We start from the raw sequence: 26,573 nt of genomic DNA, 5'->3' as shown, positions 1-26,573 counted from the left end.
AATATCAGTGACATGGATGATTTCCTTCACCATTCATGTGCTCTTCCTGTCCCTATACACAGTGTAAAAACTTGAAACAGTTTGTAAAGATGTTTTCCAACCATTCACTGTACCAGATGCCAGACAAGCTATCATCAGAGAAATTACACTGCTGCAGCAGCTATCTAGATACCAGTAAATGCCTCCCCTTGAAATACAGCTGAAACCTCAAAGTAAAAAACTAAAAAAATACTGTGACCACAGGGCTGTCCAAGCACATGTCACATCTACAAGTTTCATATCAAGGACAATATTTACTGCTAACTCCCTAACTGTAAGCACTACACATCAGTTAAAAAAATCCTGTCCTTAATACTTTTCATTCTCACAACTTACATTTAAAAAATGGTAAAACTTTGCAATAAATTAAACATACATATACTTTGTTATTAAAGTAGCATGGTTTTTACCCTGGGAACTGTTGATGCATTTACTGTTAATACAGAGTTGATACAACAATATGGGCTGGTATTGGCTTTGCTTGGCTGAAAAAAGTTATGCTGAAGATAGTGAACATCACGGTCGTGTTGTTATTCTAAATGTCTGCAATATTTTATTCTGGCATTTATTTAAATGTAGCTTATATGGTGCTGTGTTTTAAATTTGTGACCAAAGCAGTGTGGAAAACACAAGGATGCTTTATCTTACTGCTGATCAAGGCTGATGTGGTGCTGGGGTGTTTTCTGCTTCTCACACTATCCTGCCAAGACAGCGGGCTGGCAATGCACAAGGAGCTGGCAGGAGAAACAGCTGGGACTGCTCCTTGGATCAATCCCCAACTGATCCAAGGGATATCTACCCTATGGTGTCATGCTCAGCATGTAAAGCTGGGGCAGCTTTACAAAGGGGGGAATGTTTGGAGTTACAGCATTTGCCTCCACAAGTAAGTCAATTTTGTTCATGATGACACCCAGCTTTCCTGGAGGTGGCAGAACACCTGTCTGCCCATGGGAAGTAGTGAATTAATTCCTTGTTTTGCTTTTGTTGTGCTTCACCTATCCAACTGTCTTCATCCCAACCCGTGATTTTTCAAACTTTTCCCCTTCCAATTCCCTCCCCCACATCAAACTGGGTAAGTGAGGGAGACTTACTGGAGTTAAGTTAGTTGTGTGGAGCTAAGCTGTCAACATGACATAAAAGACAACATACCATAATACAAAAAAAGAATCTGCAGGTAAAAGCATGCATAATGAGCTTTTCTTTTGAAAGTGAAACTTTATTAAAGCATTTGGAAGATATGACTTGTCCAGATTCTGACAACAGCTTATTGCAAACAGCTAAAGAGGTTTGCCCACCAACCCTTTTGATAATCACACCACTCACGTTTCAAATTTAAAAATGGTTAATTGATTAGGATTCTTATTATTTCTATTAATTTGGTGATGATCCACTGGCCACAATTTTACAGCCTTGAATATAATGCCATTCCCTATATTTACTTACCTTGGAGATGGAATTTGAAAGCTCCATATCAAAACTCAGAGGCATTCTTACGACTTAAGATGCATCCATGCTCATTTCTGCAACTTGAAAGACTGAATTTTTTGGCTTTTTAGAACAGATGAGGGAAATGGCCACATTGTCTATCCAGAGAACAGAAAATTATGCATATCCAAAAACCCCACAGCAGAACCGATTAGATACTAGTGTATGGTCTTCTGAATCATGCATTTTTCACTGGACTAGAGATAGGCTTACTTTTCTGTACTGAAACAGTTGCTAAGAGAGAAGTTGAGAAGAGGGATGTCAATGATTTAATGACTTTAAACTAAAGTTTGCTTCTCTGGTGCATTTTAAAAGGTAATTAATGACTGGGTCTAGGTTCAGCCTGGTTAATTACTGGTGGCTGTCTTTTCCTCTATTGTTGTAATTTCCTCTCTATTTCAGTTCTGAGGTTTTCGGTTCACATGCATTTATTGGAGTTTCTGTTCTTGAGTATGATTACAGAGACCAAATTCCCACACAGACACGATACAGGTCTCTGCAGCAGAATTGTGCCAGTATGAAGTATAAGTATTAATGTCAGGTTGATTCTTTGTGTTGTGATGGGAGACCTATAACAAAGAATCTTTAAGGCTGGGAAAGATCTCAAGATCATCGAGTCTGACCATTAACCCTGTACTGCCAAGCCCACCACTAAACCATGTCTTTAAGCACCATATCACTATGGGAAGAGAAAGAAACCCAAACTGTTGGGTCCAGTTAGGGATTATGCGCTGAATTCCTGTGAGTATACGTGTGTGCGAACGCACAAGATGCGTAGCTGCACGTCCGAGTGCTTCAACGGTGCTGGATGCACCCAGGTCCCAGAGACAAACTTTCTGTAAACTTCAGAAACCACAACTGCCGCGACCCCTCTCCACCGGCTCCGGAGCCTATTTCATCCACCCCCCGCCCCGGGCCCGCCTGCAGCCGCCCCCTGCCCGGCGGTGCCGCCCACCCCGCAAGAGGAGCCGCTGCGCCGCGCCCTCCCCCAGCACAGCGCCCGGCGCGGGGAGGCGGGCGGAGCGCGGCGCCCCGGCACCCGCATCCCTGGTCCCCATGCGGCGGCGGGCGGCGGGACGCTGCCGCCGCGGGGAGAGCTGCGCGCCCAGGCAGCCCGTCCGGCGGCGCGGGGCCGCCCGCATCGCCCGCCCGCCCGCTGGCCCACGGAGCCCCCGGAGCGACGCGCTGGGCTCCCGCCGGGGCTGAGCGCTTGCGGCGTACCGACTTTCGGCGGGGTCGTGCGGCACCCGGAGAAGGGGAGCGCTCGGAAACAATAGCAGTCAATACAAACCAGCACCCGGCGGTGCCTGCCCGGCTGCCGCGCGTCGCTTATGCTGGTTCGGGGGGACCCAGCCGCGGCGGCGGATCCCGCAGGATGACGGGTGATGAGGAGTCCTAAGTCGGCGTCGAGGCGGGCAACCGCAGGCAGCGATGAGGCTCGGCGAGCCGGTGCCGGAGGCGAGGCCGGGGTCCAGGTGACCGCCGGCCCCGCGCCGCCGTCCGCCCGCAGCCGCTCGGAGCATCGGGAGCGGCGGGCAGCGCCTGCCGAGAGCGCCTCGCCCAGCCGCAGGTAAGGAGCGGCGCACGCCACCGCTCCCGGAGCGCGGTCGGGTTGGGTTTTGGGGTTTCCCGGCAGAACTGCGCGGGAGCGGGGAAGCGGCTGGGCTGGCGGCCGTCGGGCGTCCCGCAGCCGGTGCCGCCGTGTGTCGGCGCTCGCCCTCAGCCCGGGGGCTCCCGTCGCCCGGTCCGGCGGGGACATTCTTCCTTAATGGGAAGCATCTGTCCTCCGGTATGGCAGAAGGAAACACGGAGGCGAGGGGGACTACGGCTCCCCACGGCTCTCCGCAGCCCCCTCCGCCCAGCCGCTGCTGGCGCACGGCCCGGGCCGCGCAACACCAACCACGCCCTCCCGCGCCGCCGGGAGCCGTGAGGGAAGCGCCGCCGCTCGGGGCTCCGCCCGCGCCCCGCCTCCCGGGGCGGGGCCGCAGCCCATTGGCCGACACGCTGCGCGGGGCGGTGGTGGCAGCCAATGGCGGAGGGGGGGGTCTGATCGCGCCCCCGTGCGGCGGCGCGGTGCGGTGCGGGCTGCCGCGGCAGATCCCGGCGCATCCCGGAGGAGCGGGGCCGGCCGTGCCTCCGTCCGACACGGGCAGGGCACGGTGAGTCCCGCCCGCCGACCCTTCCCAGCCCCTCACGAGGCACTACAGCCTCCTCTTCACCTCAGTGAGCATCCCCTGAAAGGGACAAAAGGAATCTGAATGGGTAGGAGTGTTTTGTAGAAGGAATTTTCATTAAGGAGAATGTAAGGAAAACAGCACCTGAAAATTCTTAAACAAATTACTAGCTATTTGTCTCGTAAAGAATGCTAAACATCCCATTAACTTGACCACAGATATTTGGGAAAACTCTTCATCCCAATGAGCCTCTCCTTTGAACTGTAATAGTTTGCACATGGTAATCTTGGGGAAAAAATGTGTGTCTTGTTGCTTGCAGATCTGAGAAAATCTGAATTTTATACTACAAGCAAATAACTAATGGAACTAATTATACCTGGTACAAGTGAATTCTGTTATTGTCACAGTGTTGTGTAAAGCATGAATATTAAATGTCTGTTACTAATAACAGACTGTGTTCTTGTATGACTTTAATTTGAAAAGTTTTCAAATTATTCTATTGGTAGGAATAAGAATAGAAGTGTTTTAAACTTACTTGTCCAGAGTTAGGGTGCTTAATTGGTAATAAGACATTACATAAATGACTTGATTTGCAGAAATTACTTGTGCTGAAAATCAGTAACAGTTGTGTTTTCTTGTCTGTGCTTCTTCAAATGACTCTCCATGGCTGTAGCCATTCAGACTTTGACATGCAGTTGCAAAAATGTGAACTTGAGTATTGGTAGACATACTATAAACTTTTCCTCTAAGATCTGTACTTACACTTTTAAACAAATTGTCTAGTTTTATCATTTTTGATCTATCATAATACCTGTTTGTTTTGATTGCAGCGTTAGAGTATATCCAACATCACAGAGCAACCCATGGCAAAAGATGACAGAGTCTAGATCTATGGCCAACCAATTCTTTCTTTCACTTTCTATCTCAATCATTCCCCATATCTATTTTGAATGAGATTAATTGAGCCACATTTTACCATACCAAAAGTTAATAGCCTGTCTAAAAATTAGGCAGCTAGGTGAGGTGGGTTTGCTAATTTGGGACCTAATGAACCTCAGTTGTACTATTTCTCGTTATCTGATGAGGTACATAACTGATATTATTAATCTTCAAGTGATTATGGCTTTATGGCTTGTTTTTTTTTTTCTTTCATTGACTGTAGAGGGAGCCCTGGCAATTTGCTTGAGCTAGATATGTCTCTAAAAGTTTTCTAGCTTTTCTGTGAGGTGAGTACTATTCTTGGTGTTCAGAATAAGCCTATAAAATTTATTACCATAGGGAGATAGCATAACTTTTTTAGAATAGGTATTTAGTAGAAGTGAGTAATGGGGGAAAAATTGACACTGAAACAGAAAATGACATGGAATAAAGAAAATGGCTTTCCAACTGAACTTGGCCTTTGTTGTCTAAAGACTTTCTAGACAATGCAGGTAATCACTAGGTATAGAAAGGGTTTAAAATATATCAAGAAGATATAAAAGTTTTAAAAAATAATAATTTCTTCTTTCTTTTCTTCCTCCCTGCCCCCCAACAACGCAGGAGTTGCCAGGCGAGGGGAGGCGCCATGATGGGGGAGCGGGCGGCGGCTGGGGCGCTGTCCGTGGTGCTGCTGCTGGGGCTGGGGCTGCCGCGGGGCGCCCTGGGCTGCCCCCAGCCCTGCGCCTGCTACCTCCCCACCGAGGTCCACTGCACCTTCCGCTCCCTGGCAGCCGTGCCAGCACGAATCCCCAAACACGTGGAAAGGATCAACTTTGGGTTCGTATGGCAGCTTGGGGCAAACAGTTTTGTGCTCTTAGTGCGGGAGCCTGGAATGCTTCGTGCAGCTGGGGCAAACCAGGATCTCTGTACTTCCCAAGTAGAATCACAGAGATGGGTACTTACCCATTGGTGCTGCATTTCAAACACTACAGTTGCTGGCATGGAGGAATTAGCTTAGCTTTTTTTTTTTTCAAACAAAAGTTACTATTATTTTCAAATAAATCTTTATACCACAGTGTGAGTTCTTCTTTGGCAAATAGAACATTTAGACTTTTAAAGTGTATAAAAAAAGATATTTAATTAAATGTATTATGAGATTTCTACAGAATATGGAATTTTATACCTGAATAAAAAAAAAAAAAGACACTGTAGGAGTAAAATTCTATGATGTAACCCAGGAGCATTTTGGAGAACAATGAGATATAGCATATCTTAAATGAATACAGTGGAAAGAGATTTGATCCATGGCCTTTGGAGTTGTGGTTTTGTTGCAGTTTTTTTTTAAGCCACTAAGCACCGTATAAGCATATTTTGGGAAGAGATTGCTCAGACTCCATCTCACTGTCCTCTGCCAGGATATTGCCAACTCACATCTGTCAGATTTTCAGACAAGAAAGCAGGGACTGTTGGTAGGCTTCATCTCACAAAAGTACCATGTTGGGTCATTGTGTGACACGCAACAGTGCAAGAGTTGTAGTCCTCTTTGCTTGGTGTCAGGGCTGCCCCACAACCCATGATGAACTCACCCTGGCAACCTCATGGTCTGCAGCCTGAGCTGCAACTGATCATGCAATGACTGGCAATAGAGTTATATAATATATTGGTTAGGGGTTTTTTTGCTTCTCTATAGTTAAAATTTTTATCCACCAACATTTTATCCACCTAAAGCCTAATTTTATTCTCAAAATGCTCTTGTGCTCAGTAAAGCTACATTAAAGAAATATGTACTCACATCCTTCAATTGCTTTTGAAAATGGGATGTAGGCTTCTAAGTTACTAAGGCATTTGGGCTGGTTTTTTTAGTAAAGTACATTATTTGATATACTGTTAGCATAAAAAACATGTCCTCCCTTTGTATTTCATCACTACAAATGACATTTTCTGAGTTATGTCCTTTCCCAGGAAGAAACTGTCTTAACTGTCTGTTGTTGCACTTTGAGTACCTTTACCATATTACTGTTTTAAGTGCTATACATTTAGATGGTGAAGATTTTTTTTCTAACCGATAATTATTCAGGCAATTTTTTTATTTAGACAAGTTAATATTTTTTTTCAAAGGACTGATTTTGAAATTAGGAATTTTAATAAGATGTCTGCTATAAGCTTAGTGGATCTGCAGAAGGACTAAAAATATTAATACAGTATTATAAAATTTTAGCAAATTAAGGATTTTTAGATAGATAACATAGTGAAAATCCAAAAGTATTTTCTCCATATTCAAAGTATGTTAATTTCATGCTGTGTCTTCTCTTGCTTTCTAGAAAATACCAAGAAATTGGAAAAAATCTCTGAAATTCTATGCTTAGTTTTAAGACTTCATGCCTAGATTAGATACTACATTTAATTTTCTGTATACATGTGAAAAACACAAATGTAGAGCTAGACCACCAAATGTAACTCTTCCAAACTGGTAAATGAAGCCTGATTTGCTTGTCCAAAGCAAAACTGATTCATTTTCAAAGAGTAGATTTTTCTGTATTCCTTATCTAAGAGGAGTTTCAAGGCTGAAATGATGGAATTGGAAGGTCAATTCCTAGATCTTATGTATTTAGTTAATGTAGCCAATTACATGTTGTAGCAGCAGTAAGTGAAGCAGGATGTGACTTACTGCTTCTTGTGCTGTTTGGGAGATAACCCATTTTTAATGTTTACTCTCCAAATCTCTATGTATTTATTTTTAAATGCTGCTTTGGCAGCACTGCAGCTTGTCTAGTTTGCCAGGCTCCATAGCATCATGGTTTGGCCACAGGCCATTAACTTATTTCCATTCTATAAACTGAGCTGCATGGAAAAATATACTGACAACTATTAGAACTTAAATGCCTATTTATTACTTTTACTCCTAATTTATGGCTAAAGTGTGACAAAGTGAGTTGAAAGAAATCGTAGTGTAAACATGAGCTAAGTATGCTTGGGCCTTGTATATGTCTTTCAGTAAGTTCTGGCCTTTTGACAATGCATTAAAGTCCCTCCAGTTTTTCCTGAAAGTTAGATTATACTAATTTTACATTTGCAGTCCATGACAGTCAGTGTATAAATTGTAACTGCATGTGTGATTTTTTTCCCCAGGTTTAACAGTATACAGTCTATATATGAAAACTCCTTTGCAGGACTTACAAAATTGGAATTGCTCATGATACATGGAAATGATATTCAGAATATTCCTAATGGTGCTTTGAAAGATCTTGTGTCTCTACAGGTAATGCTTATGTTTTCCTAACTTTCAAAACTAACTTCAATGAAAAATTGAAAATAAAACTAAATGTTCTTTATAGTGCCTTTTTAGGATTAACATACCATTTTCCCCCAAAATACATTGGATATCTATTAACTCTGCCTACATCTAACTTGATAATGCCAGCTAACACTCAGTTTTATTCTACCTCTGGCCAACATATCATTTTTCAGTGGTGCAAAAGATTTGAATGTGGGAGGAAAAAAATTGCTTGATTGCTATTCTATTTGGATTTAGATAATAAAAATAATATCTAGTTCTTTTTTTTTAATTGATGTTTGTTTTGGTTTTTGTTTAGGTTTTCAAAATTAGTTACAATAAATTGAAAACCATAACTGGCCAAACTCTTCAAGGACTTTCAAGCTTAATGAGACTGCACATGGACCACAACAGAATTGAGTTTATTCATCCAAATGCTTTTAATGGTTTAACCTCTCTAAGACTTGTTCACCTGGAAGGAAATTTGCTCCAGCAGCTTCACCCCAACACCTTTTCAACATTTATGGTCCTTGATTACTTCAAATTATCAACAGTAAGACATCTCTACCTATCTGAAAATGCTCTTAGGACCTTGCCTGCTGGGATGTTTCAAGGCATGCCACTGCTGGAAAATCTTTACCTTCATGGAAATCCATGGGACTGCGACTGCAGTTTGAAGTGGCTCCTTGAATGGAATGAAGTTTCTGGAGGTAGGAGCATAGGCTACCAATGTTTATTGAACTCCTAATGTTGATTTTTTTTTTCTTCCTGTTCTGTGTGTTGATGGTTTTGTTATTTCCTAAGTGTTATTACCTACATGATGTATAAGTGCAGTATTAAATCATGTTACTGTTCTATAAATGTGTGTGTTTGAAAAACACTGTAAAAAGCAAGCAGTTTTCTTTCATTAGATAAAAATATGTATTTAACAGCAAAGAAATTAGCCACTACATTTGGGATGTTGGAAGTGGTAGTGAAGTTTATAACTGGAAAGAGGTTATAACTTTTTACTGCATTTTCTTGCACAGCAGTGTACCTTTGGTAAGGGCTGCCAATTGTCCTCAGCCAACAAAGCTGCTGACTGTATCCTCTCATGGAAGGTGGTAACATTGGATTTGAATTTGTTTGTCCAAGGAAGGAAGGAAATCAGGTTACCAAATTCCTGATTAAGCCCTCTAATTTTGAATCTATTAACATTAATGCTGTAATATGCATTCTTCATGTCCATCTGTGTTTCTTCATTGACCACAACTTCCTTTTATAATGGAGCAAATATATATTAGGTATTTTCACGTGCATACAATGTATTTATTTTCAACCATGTATTTTTTTTCATAAAATAGCTTGTCTATCTTTGTTCAGTCTTAGAGATGAGAAAAGTATCACAATGTCTAGGCTGGAATGCTTCTGATTGTGTGCAGAAGCAAAAAAGAGAGCTTTATAATGCTTCTGTATCAGGAATACACTAAATGAGGAGGGGTTTGAGTGTCAGTTTTCAGTTTGGGTATCTCAGTGCAGCAGAAGAGCTGGTGTCACACCAGAGCTTCTGCAAAATTATTAAAAGGGGATTGGCATTTAATTGTAACTGATGATGTCTCAAATAAGTGATGAAGTCCCAAGGTTTATGTAATTATTTTGGAGCACGTATGGTGAATGATGGTGGGTCTTGTAATCTTAGAATACATAATTCATTGCAGTTTTGCACTTGACTGTAGGGCAGTGCTTTTTAGGAATGTGTGATGCTTAAATAAGTAATATAAGTCTTCTTGACTAAACAGATATTTGAGTCATCTGACTGAAATACTGTATTTCACTAGCTTACATTTTAATATTGTTACATTCTGTTCTTGATTCAAATTGTGTGTGTATGTCTAATGGATGTACTTAAGTTTTACTGTAAGTTATAATAATGATATATTAGCTGAACATTCCTTCCTTAGTGCAGTGTTGACTTGCTAGTATTTTTATTCAGTTAGGTTACCTCTGTATGCTAAAACAGTAGTGATTTTTGGAGGGAGGAATAATTTATCCATGCCAGTTTCATGTATGACAGATTTGTATCTGTGTCTGCTATAACATTTACTTCTTTGGGAATTCTGTCTAGAAAGAGTTATTAAATTTCTTCAGACTAGTGTAGCCACTGCCAAGTTGATTGTGGGCCAGTTTTTCCTTATCTTTGAAACATCCGGTTTGAATCTGCAAGTGACAAACTGCATATATGTATATGTATTTAATTTTTAACACCTTTTCCAGAAAATTGATTTTTCAGATTAGCAAAGCACATATTTTCCATTAAAATAATGGTATGAAAATTTGCTGTGTATTTCCCTTTCTCCTGACATCTTGCCTTATAACCCACTGGTATATTGTTCATTCTTTCAAAGATCCCTCATTCTTCAGGATGATACTTATTCCTAGAATAACTGTAATACATTTTATTTACTATATGGTTTCAAACTGAATACCTAAGGTACATTTGACATTTGAGTGAGCAGAACAATGTGATAAATATATGATTGTTACTTGGCAGACAAGAGTCTGCATTGACAGAAGAGAGGAGTCAAGACTGTAATTTCCTGGTCTAGCTCTCCTTCTCTGTTTTATCTTTTTTATATTATTACAAAGTTTGCAGTTGTTTCAGAGGTCAGGGAAGAAGTGGCACTTTATTTTTTTCCTGCTGATAAATAGCTTGTAAGTGCAAGAACTAGTCAGTCTGTTTTGGTAGCTACAGTAAAAAAAAAGAACAGCATTGGCAATTTTGTGTACTGCCAATGCTGTTCATCAATAGAGAAATAATAAAAAGCTTCCTGGATTATTTAATGAGGAAGTCCAGCATTTCTCTGGTAAATGCTCTATTTTCGAAAGCTGAAAGATCCCACGCCTCTTCATATTCGATCCACAAGTTAGGCTGTCACTACAAATGCAGACTTTTTGACACAGAGAGTAGTTTGTTGCTGATTTAAATGTTGACCTGCACACTTTGATTTCTATGCAAAGAAATCATGGTCAGATTGAGAATTGAGTGCCCATTCAGCTGTAAAACAAAGAGGTGCCATTCTCTAAGTCTTGCCTTATAATCATACGCAATCCTCATGAATTTTATTTCATATTTCTGAGAGTTGTCTAACTAGAACAGTTTTTCAGCTTATTTATGTCTTGTTTTCCCTTTTATTTTCTTTCTTCCTTTTTTATTTTTTCAGGTGTTTTAAAATGCAAAAAGGACAAGGCCTATGAAGGGGGGCAGCTGTGTGCTAAGTGCAGCAGCCCAAAACAACTGCAGAAAGAAGATATTCAAAACTTGGAAGATATTTCCTGTAGGAAGCCTGTAATTCAGTCCTCACTGAGGCAAAATAGCAGCATTCAAAATGAGGAAGATGGTGACAGTTACGAACTCCCTCTGGAAGAACTTCAGGCCTCGCCATGGAACATTACTCTAAATATGACTGATGAGCATGGCAATATAGTCCACCTGAACTGTGAAATCAAAAAACCAACAGGTTCTACCAAAATTCAGTGGAATCAAATCCAGACTCAGGAGATAGATATAAATGCCACAATTGCACTGGATTTTGAATGTCCAATGAATCGAGAAAACTATGAAAAACTATGGAAGCTTATAGCTTACTACAGTGAAGTACCTGTTAAATTAGAGAGGGAACTTATGCTCAGAAAAGAGCCTAAAATAATCTATCAGTACAGGCAAGGCTCAGATTATGATGCTCTTTACTACACAGGTGTAAAAGCTCAAATACTTGCTGAGCCTTCCTGGGTGATGCAGCCTCTTATAAATATCCAATTAAACAGGCGTGAGAGTACAGGGAAAAAAGTGGTGCTATCTTTTTTTACTGTGTTTTCTCAGAGAATTCATACCAAAACCACCAGGCAGCAGAGAAACTGGGTAATGATAGAGCAAAATCAGAGCACAAGGACAGTACAGAGTGTGGTGGAAGGGTCAGAGTGTCTGCTGAGCTGCAGTGTGAAAGCTTCTGAGAGTCCCTCCATTCAGTGGCTTTTTCCAGATGGAACTAAACTGCAGGCACCTTTTAATGACAAAGACAGTAGGTTTTCCATTCTCAATAGTGGCCAACTAATAATCAAAGCAGTGAGTTACACTGATGGAGGTGTGTACCACTGCATTGCCCAAGTGAGAGATGATGTGGACATAATGCCTTACAGACTTGCTGTGCAGCCTGCAGCTATTCAGCTAGCTGATTCAGATGTAGTGAGAGTTGAAAAAAATGTTGGAGATCCAATAGCTTTGCCATGCAATGCAATTGCCATCCCAGATCCACAGTTGAGCTGGATTCTTCCAAACAGTCAGGTACTCAATGATTTATCAAACTCTTCAAAAGGCTATATGCTGCCCAATGGTACTTTGCTTATTCCAAGGAGCCATGTCACTGATAGTGGCCATTACAGATGTGTGGCTGTCAATCAGCAGGGATCAGATCAGATTATTGTAAGGGTCACAGTAAATAAAATGGTGTCTGACAGGTCATTTAAACGAATCAAACTAAAGAAGCGCCCAGGCTCAAAAGGTTTGTCAAAAACAAGAGGGCGGGTCATAGATGATGAAGAGGGATCAGGGGCAGGAGGGGTGGAGGAGTTCCCACAAAGAAAGAACCGCCTAAAAGACTGGGAAATACCTTTTAAACAAAAAAGTGACCAAGTGCCAGAAGCTCAAATTAAAAAGGGGAAGAAGGGCAGAAGGAAAATGAAAATCTGGAAAAGTACTGATGGAACCCAAGACAGCAATGTTGCAGAAGGCCGGAGAGTATTTGAATCTCGAAGGAGAATTAATGTGGCAAGCAAACAGATTAATCCACAGCATTGGGCTGACATTTTGGCAAAGGTCCGTGGGAAGAATCTTCCTAGAACGACAGCTACAACTGTCTCTGCCACAACTTCACTGCCATCAGTTATGCACGAAACTACTCCTGCCCCTTATCCCTTAGCCAGCCCTCCGTCTTCAGAGACAGGAGCTGATGTGGTGGATTCCTCTGCTGATGCATCACCTGTGGGTGAAGACAAGCAATTCTCAGTCACTGCTTCACAGAACACAGAAGTGTTTTCAGTCCAGCCTGAATTAATAAGGTCAGAAACTGAACCATTCTCCAGCCACAGGGCTTTAGAAACACCTGCAAGTTTGGACACTGTAGAAATTGCTTTGTCAGGTCCATATTTGACTCCTGTCTCTCCAACTCCACAACCACAAGAAGAGCAGCACCTTGATGTCAGGATAGATGATTCAGTTGCTCTTACTGAAGAACCTCTAGCCAAAAAAATTGTGACAAACTTTCCTAATGTTCAGAGCAGTTTATTCACAGTGGAAAATGTAGATAAAACTGTATCTTCTATATCTGAAGAAAATTCTGCTTTTGCTGAGCTACCACTTGATGCTACTCTCCTTGCTGAGTCTCAGACTGTGGATCTTCATAGCACCTTGGAGGAAAGCTTGAAGTTAAATGAAGGGGGCCCAATTAGTGTTGACACTGTAACTTCGGCACCTTCTCAGTTTGTTGAGATCATCCCAACAGATTCCGTAGGCACTACCACTGCTCCTTCATCTACTTTTCCATTTATTAGAGAAAAGAGCAATGATGCAAGATACCAGCTCAAAAAAATATCTACAAGTCCTACTAAAGTGGCAGACTTAAGTAACAGTTTTCTAGCTGTCACCCCCATTAGGGTTCAGAGTGAAGAAGAACCTGAAACTCAGAGGAATACAGTGACTCAAGAAAGCATACCCAGCAGTTATGCAGACAATTCTCAGACAGAGGAACATAGAAACTTGGCTATTCCAAAACAAAATCCCATATTCATTTTGCATAGTGCTAATGCTCCTCATAAAACAGCAGAGGAGTTAGAAACGGCTTCCTCCATGATTAGATTGACCACTGTGGCCACCACAACAACTCCATATAGAAAGACTATGCCTTCACTTATTGCTCAGCATGGTAGAAAAAGGCCTTATGGGAGAAGGAGAAGGCCAAACAGAATCCGACAAAGACCAAAGCCTTTGCCCCGTCCTGTTTTAACCACAGAGGCAATGCCTATAATTCCAAGGACACCTGAAATTGAAGCTTTTACCAAAACTTCTGCTGCAACTCTTAAAAGTCCTGATCTTAAAAACACCAAAATACAGGCTAGGAAAGAGGAGCATATGGAATCCACTCCTTCCTTAATTCCTGATTCAGGTGTCACAGAGAAAACTACAAAAATCAGAGATGTGATCACAACTTCCTCTTTTGGGCCTACTGCTTCTCCACCTGGAGCCAAACATGTGCCACACCCTACTAACCCTGAAACCTTGGAATTTCCAGTGACTGAGCCCATCACAGTTTTATCATCATATGCTGTACATGATGGGCTTCCCACGAAAGAATCAAGTGTATCTCTGAAACCAGAGCAAAGTGAAGTGCCAGCATACCACTCATTAGACAATGTCACTGCGGAGAAGGACATGAAAGCAGATTCTAAAACTGTGGATCATACGGCAGAACAATCAAGGACCACAACTTCTCCTGCATATAGAAATACTCAATACTCAATACTATCAACAAAACCAAAATCTCAAGAAGAGCCTAACCTATTTGACTTAGAAGTTGTGGTTAATGAAACAACTGCTGGAACATTCCAGGTGGCATATCCCACTATGAGTGACTTAAGTATTCCTGTTGGCACAGTCGAAGTTTTTAAAGACATCTCAGTTTCAAAGGAGCCATGGAAGCCCACAGTATTTGTAGAAACACCAGCAAAAGCTGAGCCACCTCAGCAGTATGAGATAATTACTTTATCCTCCTCTTTCAGCACTGCAGAAACTCAGACTTTTCCAGTTAGAGAGACAAAGAAATATGTTACTTCCCAGGCTGGGACAGTGCCATCTTCCTTGGACAGAAAGGAATCTATGTTACGTGTGTTTTATCATTCACAGACGACTGAAAAGCCTCCTACTACATCCACTGCTTTTATTCCATTTACAAAACTTATCACTCTTCCCCCTTCCATTTCAAGCACTTCCCATTCTTCTTTTCATTATACAGCCAAGGAGAGTAATGCCTTTAACCAAGAAAGGTTCCCAGAAGCAAAACAAGTTGGAGCAGGTAGTGACAAAATAGTGATGACCTCAAAACAGAATGTTCACCCTATTCCTTCCTCTAACCAGAACAGGATTAGCATACAGTCCAAAGAGCAGCAATTCAATGAGTTGTATAGCAGCAAGTCAAACAACAGTTTACTGCTAAATCCAAGTCTTCCCCATCCACCTGCTGGAATGATACCAAGCATAAACCAAAGACTACCTGTTGTGCCTCCAAAGCACATTCCAGTAAGAGGCACAATGAAGCTTCCTGTAACACAGGGCCCTCTTCGCTATTTTATAACACATCAACCTCTTCACTACACAAACAAACCAGAGATAACAGCCTATGCAGCACATACCATCCAGGACAGGAAAACTTCTGCTTCCCAGAGAGAATCAATTGCCCCAACACAAGCCTCTCCATTTCACAAAACAAATCCATTAACCGAAAGCAAGTTCAGTAATCAGGGTCAGAACAGATACAATTTTAATTCAAGATTTTTTGGAAATAACCATATTCCAGATAACAGAGGCACATCTGGGAGACTACCAAGTCAAGGGATCCCCTATTACCCCAGTTCCAGAATACCATTCGTTTTCAACAGAACAAGGATATTCCCTAACTTAAGTATGCATCCTAAACCAGATGTTCCTAGTCAACCAGTGCCAAAAGACACAAATGAGAAGAAGGTTGCTCAGGTCTTACCTACTGGGATTACAGTGCAGAAAGCTACAGCTATTCCAGTGCCTCCAATGCCACATGCCACAACGACCACATCACCACGGGTGATTTTAAAGATCACCCCTCCAGCCTTTCAGCGCACAAAACCACAAATAAGCACTACAGTTCATCCTTTTAAAAATGTCCATTTTCGTCATCAAAAATTTCCATCTGTTCCTTACATGGGAGGCATTATGCCACGCAATTCAACTGTAATTCAGTCTTCCGCTAATTTTAGAGTACATGGAGAAAGACCTAAAATTATCACAAAAGCATCTCAGACCATATCCATCCTTGCTGAAATGGATGCTTTTATCCCTTGTGATGCAGTTGGGGAACCCAAGCCTTTTATTACTTGGACAAAAGTCTCTACAGGTAAGACAGATAAAAAATTTCTTCTGCATGGTCTGTAGGGGTATTGCACAGAAGTGCAACATGATCACAGGAATACTTCAAAATACTGAAAAATGCTTCCTGTCACTTATAATCATTGTAGAGAAAATGATTAATTGCAACTAATCATTGCAAGTAATAATAGATTTGCAGTGTTTCTTGTAGTAAAAGAAAACCATTTAATGAGTTCATTTTTGAAGAATAGTTTTTGGCTGTGAAAAGCAGCCAACTCTGCTTATTCATAGCAGTTAGAATTTATTACAGCAATACTTTTGAGTATGGGTTTGTTAACATTGCTACCTTAAATATTGATGTGTGTATCATCTCCACATGCAAAAGGAACAGAAAAGTTACAACAAGATTTAAGAGGGATCCTAAAACAAGGCCTTCAAAAATTTCCTTGCTGTCCATGTTTGCAAGATAGTGGTTAGTTCTGCCATAGAAACTAAGACTAATTTGTGCTATGGATAGAGTCAGAAGATGTCATGTAGGCCCTCCAAAGTTGTAATTGGTGTTGAGTAAACCTAAAATCTCACTTAGGACTTCTTTATTGCAATAATGTACATTTTAAACCCTTTGACTTTAACTTTCTTTTTTTCCTCTCACTTTCACAGGAGCTCTAATGACAGCCAACAGCAAGTTACAAAGGTTTGAAGTCTGGAAAAATGGTACCCTCCTTATCCGAAATGCTCAGCTTCAGGATCGTGGACAGTATTTATGCACAGCTCAGAACGTGCATGGCGAAGATAAAATGATGGTTATGCTCACAATTGTAGCCCACCAGCCCAAAATTTTACTTTCCCGCTATCGAGATGTCACAGTATACTTTGGAGATACCATAGCAATGGAGTGTCAGGCTAGCGGGACTCCAAGCCCATTAATTTCATGGATTTTCCCAGATAGGAAGATTTTGCAGGCAGTCACAACCACAGAAAGCAGGATAATGCTTCATGAAAACCGAACCTTGTCTATCAAGCAAGCAACTTTTTCAGACCGAGGAGTTTACAAATGTGTAGCAAGCAATGCTGCAGGAGCTGACAGCATTGCAGTGAGGCTGCACATTGCAGCCTTACCCCCCATCATCCAGCAGGAAAAGCAAGAGAACATTTCCCTGCCCCTTGGTAGCAGTATTAACATCCACTGCACTGCCAAAGCAGCACCTGCTCCCAACATTCGCTGGGTGGTCTTCGATGGCACCCAGATCCGACCTTCTCAGTTTGTCAACGGGAATTTATTTGTTTTTCCTAATGGGACTCTTTACATTCGCAACGTCTCCCCCAAGGACAGTGGGACCTATGAGTGCATTGCTGCTAACATGGTGGGAGCTGCCAGGAGAACAGTTCAACTCCATGTGAAGAAGCACACATCTAATGCTAGGATCACTGGGAGCTCTCCTCAGAGAACAGATGTAACATATGGTGGCATCCTGCATTTGGACTGTAGTGCTTCTGGTGACCCTTGGCCTCGGATATTATGGAGGTTGCCTTCCAAAAGGATGATTGATTCCCTTCACAGGTAAGGGAATCAACTATTGGGGGTGTTGCAGGTAAATTGCAGTTTGGATGAACTTAGAGAAAAGCCCACTCACAGGTTTCGTTCCTGACTTCTGCAGGTTTTGAATGATCCTCCCAATCCTTAAGAAGAAATTTCAAATTATATCAAAAAATTTAAGTCATATTTTAGCATAATTTTCTTGAAAGCAGTATTACTCTTGAAAAGTTAGCTTCAAGATTTTAGGATAAGCTGCCACTGTTTGTCTTTTACAGCCACTTGTAAATGTAGCAAAAAGTCCAGATATACAGCTTGTGTACTGCTTGTTCCAATGTGCTTACTCTGAATAATATTGCACAGGCGCCTGCTTTTCTCCTGCAGAAAAGGGATCGTTGAATTTTACCTCTTAGGCAAATTATTAGACACAGTAAATACTGGGCAAATAAATCAACTTATAATTACTTAAACAAACACAATAATTTAAACGTCATGTATAAACAAATATTACTGCAAAATAAGGTCTGTGCAAACCTGGTTGTATGTAAATGCCTAAAACAATATGTTTTCCAATGTTTGCAATATCAAGTAAAATATCACTTCTACAATAACTGTCCTAACACTTGGTTGAAAACAAATTTCTGTGCTATAAATTATTTGTAACTCACCTTAGAGCACTATAAAGAGATGAGAAATGCACTGTAATTAAAATGCATAATTGGGAACAACTTTCTTCACAGCTGAACATAGTCATAATTTGTTTTATATTGACAAAAATATATTTAGGTAACCTGTATATCACAAAATATATAGCCCAAAATCCAGATTGCATTTTATGCCTCATAGTGGTAACAAAAAATACTGTGTTTCTTTTTAATTTTCCCTCATGATCTTTATGTGGGCTGCTTTTCAAATACTAGAGATCTACTTTGGGAAGAAAACTGTGGCTACTGAGGAAGTTGGTTTTGACAACAATACACCAATTCCATAGTGAAGTGGAAAGGAATAAGAAGCTTTTTTAGCATACTGGATTTTTTTTTCCTTGAAAAAAGGAAAGCTTAGCAACATTTGGCTTCTTTGTGACTTTTCTAAAGGTTTAATATTTATACCCAATGCCAGAGGAAGTTCCTCATCTTGATTTGTTTTCAGCTGAAGACCAAGGTACCAGACTCCATTATGGTCCATATGGGCTCATGTGGATTATATAATTCAGAGGTCTCATATTTCACTGTTATAAAATAATGTACAAGTAGTCAGAAGAGTCAAAACCACCATAATTTGTTATTTAGTGGTCAAAAACAGCATTAAAGTCATTAAACACAATAAAATTACTTGGTTACAAGTGAGTAGAATTATTTTTTTCCATTTGCTTTTTGGTGGTGAATATCCTGGAAATTTGTGACCATCTAATTATTTAACAGTAGCAATTTTCCTCTCCTATCCTTTTTTTTTCTTTTGATACTGTTGAGTTGTTATTCTCCCACAGATTTTTCTCAGTAGTTTATACCTAAAATGTGATTTTGTAGCTGATGTTAGATTCTTTTTTCTTTTCTTACAGCACTTTGGAGACTAGAATCAAAGTATTCAGCAACGGGACTTTGGTTGTTCATTCAGTTACAGACAAAGATGCAGGAGACTACTTGTGTGTGGCCCGCAATAAGATAGGGGATGACTATGTGGTCCTCAAAGTGAATGTGATGATGAAACCAGCAAAAATAGAACATAAGAATGAGAATAACCACAAGGTCAAGTATGGAGGGGACCTGAAAGTTGATTGTGTAGCCACAGGTCTGCCAAACCCAGAGATCTCCTGGGGTCTTCCAGATGGCAGCATGATCAATACTTTCATGCAGTCGGATGACAGCGGCAGCCGGACAAAGCGATATGTGGTCTTTGATAATGGAACCCTGTATTTCAATGATGTTGGACTGAGAGAGGAAGGGGACTACACCTGCTATGCTGAAAACCAGATTGGGAAGGATGAAATGAAAGTCCGGGTCAAAGTGGTGGCAGAGCCTGCAACCATCAGGAACAAAACATTCATCACTATTAACGTACCTTATGGCGATGTTGTCACAGTCGCATGTGAAGCCAAAGGAGAACCCACTCCCAAGGTGACCTGGCTTTCCCCAACCAACAGGCCTATTCCTGCCCTGTCTGACAAGTACCAGATATACAGAGATGGCACCCTCCTCATCCAAAAGGCCCAAAGGTCTGACAGTGGTAACTATACTTGTGTAGCACGGAACAATGCTGGAGAAGATCGGAAGATAGTCTGGATCCATGTTGATGTTCAGCCTCCCAGAATTAATGGTCATCTCAGTGCGATAACATCTGTGCGGGAGACAGCCACCAGAGACAGCCGGAAACTTATTGACTGCAAAGCTGAGGGCATCCCTGCTCCTCGTGTCCTGTGGGCTTTTCCAGAAGGAGTAATCTTGCCGGCTCCCTACTACGGGAACAGGATCACTGTGCATCGCAATGGAACATTGGACATCAGAGGGGTGAGACAGACAGACGCCGTGCAGCTCGTGTGCATTGGGCGCAACGAAGGTGGGGAAGCGAGACTGCTTGTGCAGCTCCTCATCACAGACCATTTGGAGAAACCCTCCTTCAGAGACCCTGTCAGTGAAAGGATCACTGCCATTGCTGGGCACAGCATCAATCTGAACTGCTCAGTCCAGGGGAATCCCAAACCCAGCACGAGCTGGATCCTTCCCAATGGCTCTGAAGTGCTGAGTGGCAGTCGCCTGCACAGATTTTACCATAAGAGGGATGGGATCTTACACATCAGCAGCTTATCTGCTGGGGATGCTGGCACCTACCGCTGTACAGCCAGAAACCCAGGAGGGTATGTGGAACGAGTAGTCTTCCTGAAGGTAGGACTCAGGCCAGAAATTAGCAACCAGTACAACAACCTGGTGAGCATCATCAATGGAGAAACTCTGCAGCTTCACTGCATCACCCAGGCAAACCAGCGGGCGCAGATCTCTTGGACACTGCCCAATGGTATGGTTATGGATGCCCCCCAGGCCGTGGGTCGCTTTTCCCTGATGGAGAATGGCTCATTGACAGTGCGTGAGGCTTCTGTATTTGACAGGGGCACTTACCTGTGCAAAGTGTCAACAGAGTATGGCACTTCTGTTATGACTGTGCCTGTCATTGTCATTGCCTATCCTCCTCGGATCACCAGTGAGCCAGCACCTGTCATTTATGCCAGACCTGGAAATTCAGTTAAACTGAACTGCATGGCCATTGGGATTCCTAAAGCAGAAATAACATGGGAGCTTCCAGATAAATCACATCTGACATCAGGAGCTCAATCCCGTCTGTATGGAAACAAATTCCTCCATCCTCAGGGGTCATTAGTCATCCAGCAGTCCACTCAAAGGGATGCAGGCTTCTATAAATGCACTGCTAAAAATATACTAGGCAGTGATTCTAAAACAACCTACATACACATATTCTAACATTAAAACAAGTGCCTTTAACTGGATACTTGTGTTCAAGTCACTGCCAAACGAGTGCAATGAGGAGAGTACTGCTTGCAACAATGGCTAACAAGAGAAGAAAAAGGAATTAATCTGCATTTCTTTTGTACTCAGTATGGTAATAAGTCTGGAACTGAGAAGACTAACATGTTGTAAAAGGTCTTAAAATTGTTAAGACAATGTTTTTCATGCTATCCAATAGCATCTGAGACCTAAAGTACTCTATTGTCAATAGTCCAAAGCTATTTCTTGTTCTAACAAGCACCTTAAAAGTACCAAAGAAGTATTAACTGTTCATAAGTGAGCTGCAGTGATAGAAGTACATTAGTAAAACATAATTTTCTTTATACCCTGCAGCACCTTTTCATAATCTAGGCTTATAGAATATGATTATTAACCTTTCTGTTCATGCTTCTATCAGCTCTTCAAAATCAAAGACTAAATTAGCAAATAAGAGTGATCTATTTTAATAAAAATACATGCAGAGATTAGCTGCCTTAACATATGAACATACATTTGCCAGCTACTAAGGATGCTATGGTCAATTAATTCATTATCTATTTTATATATATTTTTTAATCTGACTATGAGACTAGAAAGAGTAACAATGAAATTGGTCTCATTTTATAAATTATTGGTCTTTACAAGACTCTGATACAGTACAGTGTTTTATAATATTAAGGTCAATATACTGTACATTTTATAATAAAAAAATAAAATATTTTCCAAAGAATGTATTCATTGGTTTTCTTTTTCTTTTTCTTTTCTTTTTTTTTTTTTTTTTTTTTTTTCAGAAAATAAGGAACTCCAAGCAGTGGGAGTATGGAGTTAGGTCAAAAACCCTGGAGTAATGTAGTGTTATATGTACTTGTATTTGACCCAATTTCTATTTGATTCATTTATAGGTATTTTAGGGAAGACAAATTAGTATAATTGTTTATCTTTTTAAAAGTCATTTATTAATAGAAATTTATGAATATTTCAGCATATATTTCCAATGGTAATACTTTTTCTGCAGTCAAGGATTGTTTACTGGATAATATCCATAATTTTCTGAAGATTTATCTCTTGTGCTTTAGAAATATTTGCTACAAGGTGCTGAATATCCCCATGTTTCAACAAAGTATAACAATCAGAATTTTGGAAATGTTAACTTACCTTTAAACATGTGGCTTCTGTCAGATATTTCTGAATTCTTAAAGTTCTGCTTGCTCATAAAACTTTTGCTCATATTTTAGAATATCGTTAGAATAAAAGCTTTCTTTTTATCTTCTCTGTTGATCAAAACATGTCAGTAATGTAAAGTGTTTTGCTAATATTTACATTTTACAAAAGCTGAAATCAAAGATTTCCTGCCCCACAAGTTTATCCAGTTTAGAAAATAGTAAGCTGTTGCAAAATATATACTTATCATAATGGCAAACAGAACTGAGCTACTTAAAGTAAAAGGTATTTTATTAGAACAAGAATATAGAACTAAATGAAATGGGCATTACTGAAGATACAAGGGGTACAATTTGTATTATAGAATATTTTATAAAACTTATTTTTAAAAAAGTCAGTGCCGGTTAAAAATCTGTGGTTTGTACGCAGCTTTATTAAAGTTGTGGATATGTTGCCTAAGTAAATAGCACTTAATTATGTCGTAGTTTCTTTTTTATGGTTTAAACCCTTGGGCCTTAAATCACCAAGTAGTGCTCAAGGGGAAGCATGTCCTTAAATACCTGGCAGGGATGTAGCTGCTTGTGAGAATAGTTAATGACGAAAGAAAAGAAGCATTTAAGATTTTTAATTAGGTTGCCCATGTGGTACTTTCTAATCTGGCTATTTTCCTTGAACATATCAGATACATCTTTAGATCCTTTACTTTTAACTTTATAGTAGTTTTCCAATTTGGAAAACGGTCATACAGTATTTAATAATAATAATACATCTTGTAAAAGAGTCTGAAGTCAGCATTTGGCATTGTAGTAGGACTCAAGCACTTTTAATCATTTGTCCAGCCTTCACTTAACAGTTATGGGAATTTAGAGATATTCTTGGGTGCTGAATTACTTCTGCATATTTCTATTAAGTAGATTTCTTTTTATGTTAAGAGAAGAAAACAGAATCCAAACCCAAATTCAAACATTTGATCTTTCAGGATCAAACAAAGCATCAGATCATGTTTTATTCCTCAGTTCAGAATTTTCACAGCTGCCAATGGAAGTTTTGGAGGCTAAGATATGAAAGATTTGGCTCTAGACATTTTCTTAAGTCAAAACTTGCATGCTTGCAAAATTCCTTCAAAAGGGGATTTAACATTTTTTTAATGTGTTATAATTTCCATTATTTTTGCCTTTACCCCTTTTATGAAAATATGCTCCCAATAAGAGATCTATAACATATAATTTTCTTCCAAAATAAATGTAACCACAACTTAAAAATATCAAATGAATGATTTTACACTCAAGCAGTGTTGGGCCATATGTTGTGTCTGTCATACTCTTTCTGTGCTGATATGCCTGTTGTCCAGGATACCCATCTTGAGTCTCTTTTGCAGAAATAAAGACATTCACAGGGAAACTAAGTCTGTTCTAGGACTTACATTCTTGGGCCTGAATCTATGTGTCACTCTATATGCTCAATCATCCATCAAATGAAGCCAGTTGTAGGACACTGAATTTAAATCAAAATTTATTCCTTTATTTCCAGGTAATTATCTGCAAGTTGTGTTAAATAAATCAATGACAAATTCACATTACTTCATGGATGCAACACTTCATTAATTTTTTTTTCTTCAAAGTCTTCATTCCTATTTCAGACAAAGCAGGACCCATGCATTCAAAGGCAATGTAGTTTGTTCTTTTCTGATTTGGGGAATACTGGGAAATTAGGTGCTTGCTCATGGTTTGAGAAGGTTTCTAAGTTTTTACTTGATCAATCAAAGCAGGTTCTGAATAGTTTCCATGGAAAGGAAAAACATTCCTTGGTTTTGCTTTGTAAATGGAGAAGATAGATTTGTCTTCTATTTGGATAAGCAGAATAACAAGGTGACTTATTACAACTGTGCAGATTGAAAATTACTGCAGTTGTAGACACATTTTTTGCAATGGCCTTCACAAAAAGAGATTCACTGTGATCGTATCCAGAACAAAACTAGCAACTAGTAACAGAAATGGATGTAGGAATATAGACCAGAAAAGCAATAAACAGGGAATTTACCAGGGTATTCATGTCTAGATCTGATAAAATTCCTAAAACGCTATTGAGTTCACATGCATGTTTTAGTGATTATCTTCAAAAGCTAATGAAGTTCAATTGTGGTACAAGAAGACTGGAAAAAATTCCAAAGCTATAGTTGAGAAAACATGAATCAGTAAAACTCTGGTATTAAGAGAGGTACTTTGTTTAGTTCATTATTAAACAATCAGTTTAAGAGCATCTGTAGAATAACAGAGTGATAGGAAGCAGCTGCTCTGCCTGTTTCTGTAACAAATCAAATAACAACCATCTAGTTACCTTCTCACACAAGTAGTTAGTTCAGAGTATGGGAAGAGAGGGTTGATATAGTATATCTTACTTTAGCAGTTTGTTGGGTTTTTTTTACACAGCCATATGGGATGTCCTCATGTCCAAACTAAAGAAATGTGATTTATCTTTTATAAAGTGTGAAGTTGGATGTTACAGAGAATTCATGAGTAACTGGCTCATGCTTCTCAGTTGAGTACATGAGTACATGAGTAACATGCTTCTCAGTTAGGAGAACATGTCAGCTGAATCCAGCTTAGGTCTGATGGCTTCCCACATTCATTAATGGCTATCAGGTATAGAGAAGACATTTCAAAGATATGTAAATATTATTGAATTGAATAATATTAAAGTACATAGGACCAAGTTGCAATTCTGAGGGATCTTTCTAGATGGGTGAAATAATCAGAAATAAAAACTAATCACTCCCCCCCTCCAATAAATATAAGTATGAGAATTATATTCAAAAGAAAGACAATGAATACACATACAGTAAACAATGAAGAGTGAAGAAGGTGTAGGAGCTGCACAAGTTAACACCGTGACATTCCAAACAAAACCTTATCACTTTGAAATCGTTCATGAGGGCTGTGTGAATGAACATAATGGACATACTCTTCTTACAGTCAGGCTCAAATACAAAGAAATTGGAAAGAATCCAAGGAAGTGATTTAGAAAAGGTAACCTATAATGCTAATTGAAATTAGATGAGCTTGTTCTGCGTAAGAAAAAAAGGCTAAATATTAAATACAACAGTTAAGAAAATGTGTAGTCCTTGACAAAACAGTGATGAGTTGTTTTTAAGCTCACTGAGGTTAGTATGAGAATCTTACTCCGAGCAAGCTCTAGGCTAAATACTAAAACTTTGTAACTGTAAGAAGAGTTGAACAATGTATTATTTTTCTTGAGAAAATGTTGAAATTCCCATTCTTGTAGACAGGTAAAAGAACTTTAGTCTGACAACTGAAACAGGTAATCAACATCCTTGTCCAAGAAACTGAGAAATCTTGGGGTTTCTTTACATTTACCTGGGGAGTTTATTACATTTATTTGGGGTTTCATTACATTCCTATCTTTCCTAGATTTTCCTATTAGTTAGGTGCATTTGTAAAAGATTTGTTTGCTAGCTTTAGTCTGGGCTTGTGATTTGTATCTATGTAATCTTCATGATAATCTATGGGGTTGTTAACCATTTAATACATAACAGATATAGGAACGTGACAAATAGGTCCACTGTGACCACATGTTTGTGATGGAAATCTCATGGAGAGATTTCTAGAAGCAGCTATGTCATAGGATATTTTTGTCATTCAAATAGTTTGGTTGACAAAGGCATCTCACACCACATCATTTACAGGCTTGTCCAGAGCAGAAATAGGGAACTGTGAGGACTTATGTGTTTCTTTTACCTAGCCTGGGTTTTATTTATCTACATGTTTTCAAAAATGCATTTGCAATCTTTCAATGCAGCCAGCTACCTTGAAAATATCCTAAAAGCTGTACAAGCACATGTATAGCTTTTAATATAATTTTCTCTATTTTATTGTTTGCAAATTGACCACAACAGGTGTTGAATAATAGAAGGCAGAGTCAATCCTCACAGAGAACATTTAACAATCCATTAATCACCCCTCAATCATCCTGAAAAAGATGATAAAACAGAAGCCCCTGCACACAGTGGGGAAGCACATCAAGTAGATTGTGGCAGATTATAATCCTGTGGAAGCAATACTGGTTTGTTGAAACTGTTGCAATTTCTTGATGCATGAAGTTAAGAATTTGTTTGCCCCAAAGCTTTGTATAGTTTTTGCTGCTATTTCTCTTGGCCCAAGAAAAAATACTGTTTTTTCCTGAAAACCTTTCTTGCTGGCTCAGTCCAGTAACACTAGCATGGAACAGTTAGCAGAAATTCTAGTAGTTTTTGTAATTATCTGAGGTAGAATCTCACCAGCCATAAATCAGTTTACCCTGGCTCAAGAGCCACCCAAAATGTTCACCC

At 40.0% G+C, this 26,573-nt stretch overlaps 1 protein-coding gene across 1 annotated transcript; it reads left to right on the top strand.

The window, feature by feature from the left end:
* Positions 1-5,250: 5,250 nt before the first annotated feature.
* Positions 5,251-21,801, top strand: MXRA5 (matrix remodeling associated 5). The gene is made up of 6 exons (XM_066571617.1): positions 5,251-5,453; positions 7,746-7,875; positions 8,210-8,600; positions 11,091-16,067; positions 16,700-17,600; positions 19,132-21,801. Exons 1-6 carry the CDS (start codon positions 5,263-5,265, stop codon positions 21,041-21,043), a joined length of 8,502 nt encoding a protein of 2,833 aa, XP_066427714.1. The 5' UTR covers positions 5,251-5,262; the 3' UTR covers positions 21,044-21,801.
* The last annotated feature ends 4,772 nt before the right edge of the window (positions 21,802-26,573 follow it).

This window comes from Molothrus aeneus, chromosome 2, assembly GCF_037042795.1.
Source record: "Molothrus aeneus isolate 106 chromosome 2, BPBGC_Maene_1.0, whole genome shotgun sequence".
NCBI classification, from domain to species: Eukaryota; Metazoa; Chordata; class Aves; order Passeriformes; family Icteridae; genus Molothrus; species Molothrus aeneus.
This window is presented reverse-complemented; position numbering and strand designations above follow the sequence as displayed.

What these genes read in the sequence shown, in the direction of transcription:
- MXRA5 (XM_066571617.1), top strand. Translation starts at nt 5,263, where the DNA reads ATGATGGGGGAGCGGGCGGCGGCTGGGGCGCTGTCCGTGGTGCTGCTG. An exon ending in GTGGAAAGGATCAACTTTGG is followed by an intron (nt 5,454 to 7,745) that starts GTTCGTATGGCA and finishes TTTTTTCCCCAG; the next exon opens with GTTTAACAGTATACAGTCTA. An exon ending in ATGATTGATTCCCTTCACAG is followed by an intron (nt 17,601 to 19,131) that starts GTAAGGGAATCA and finishes CTTTTCTTACAG; the next exon opens with CACTTTGGAGACTAGAATCA.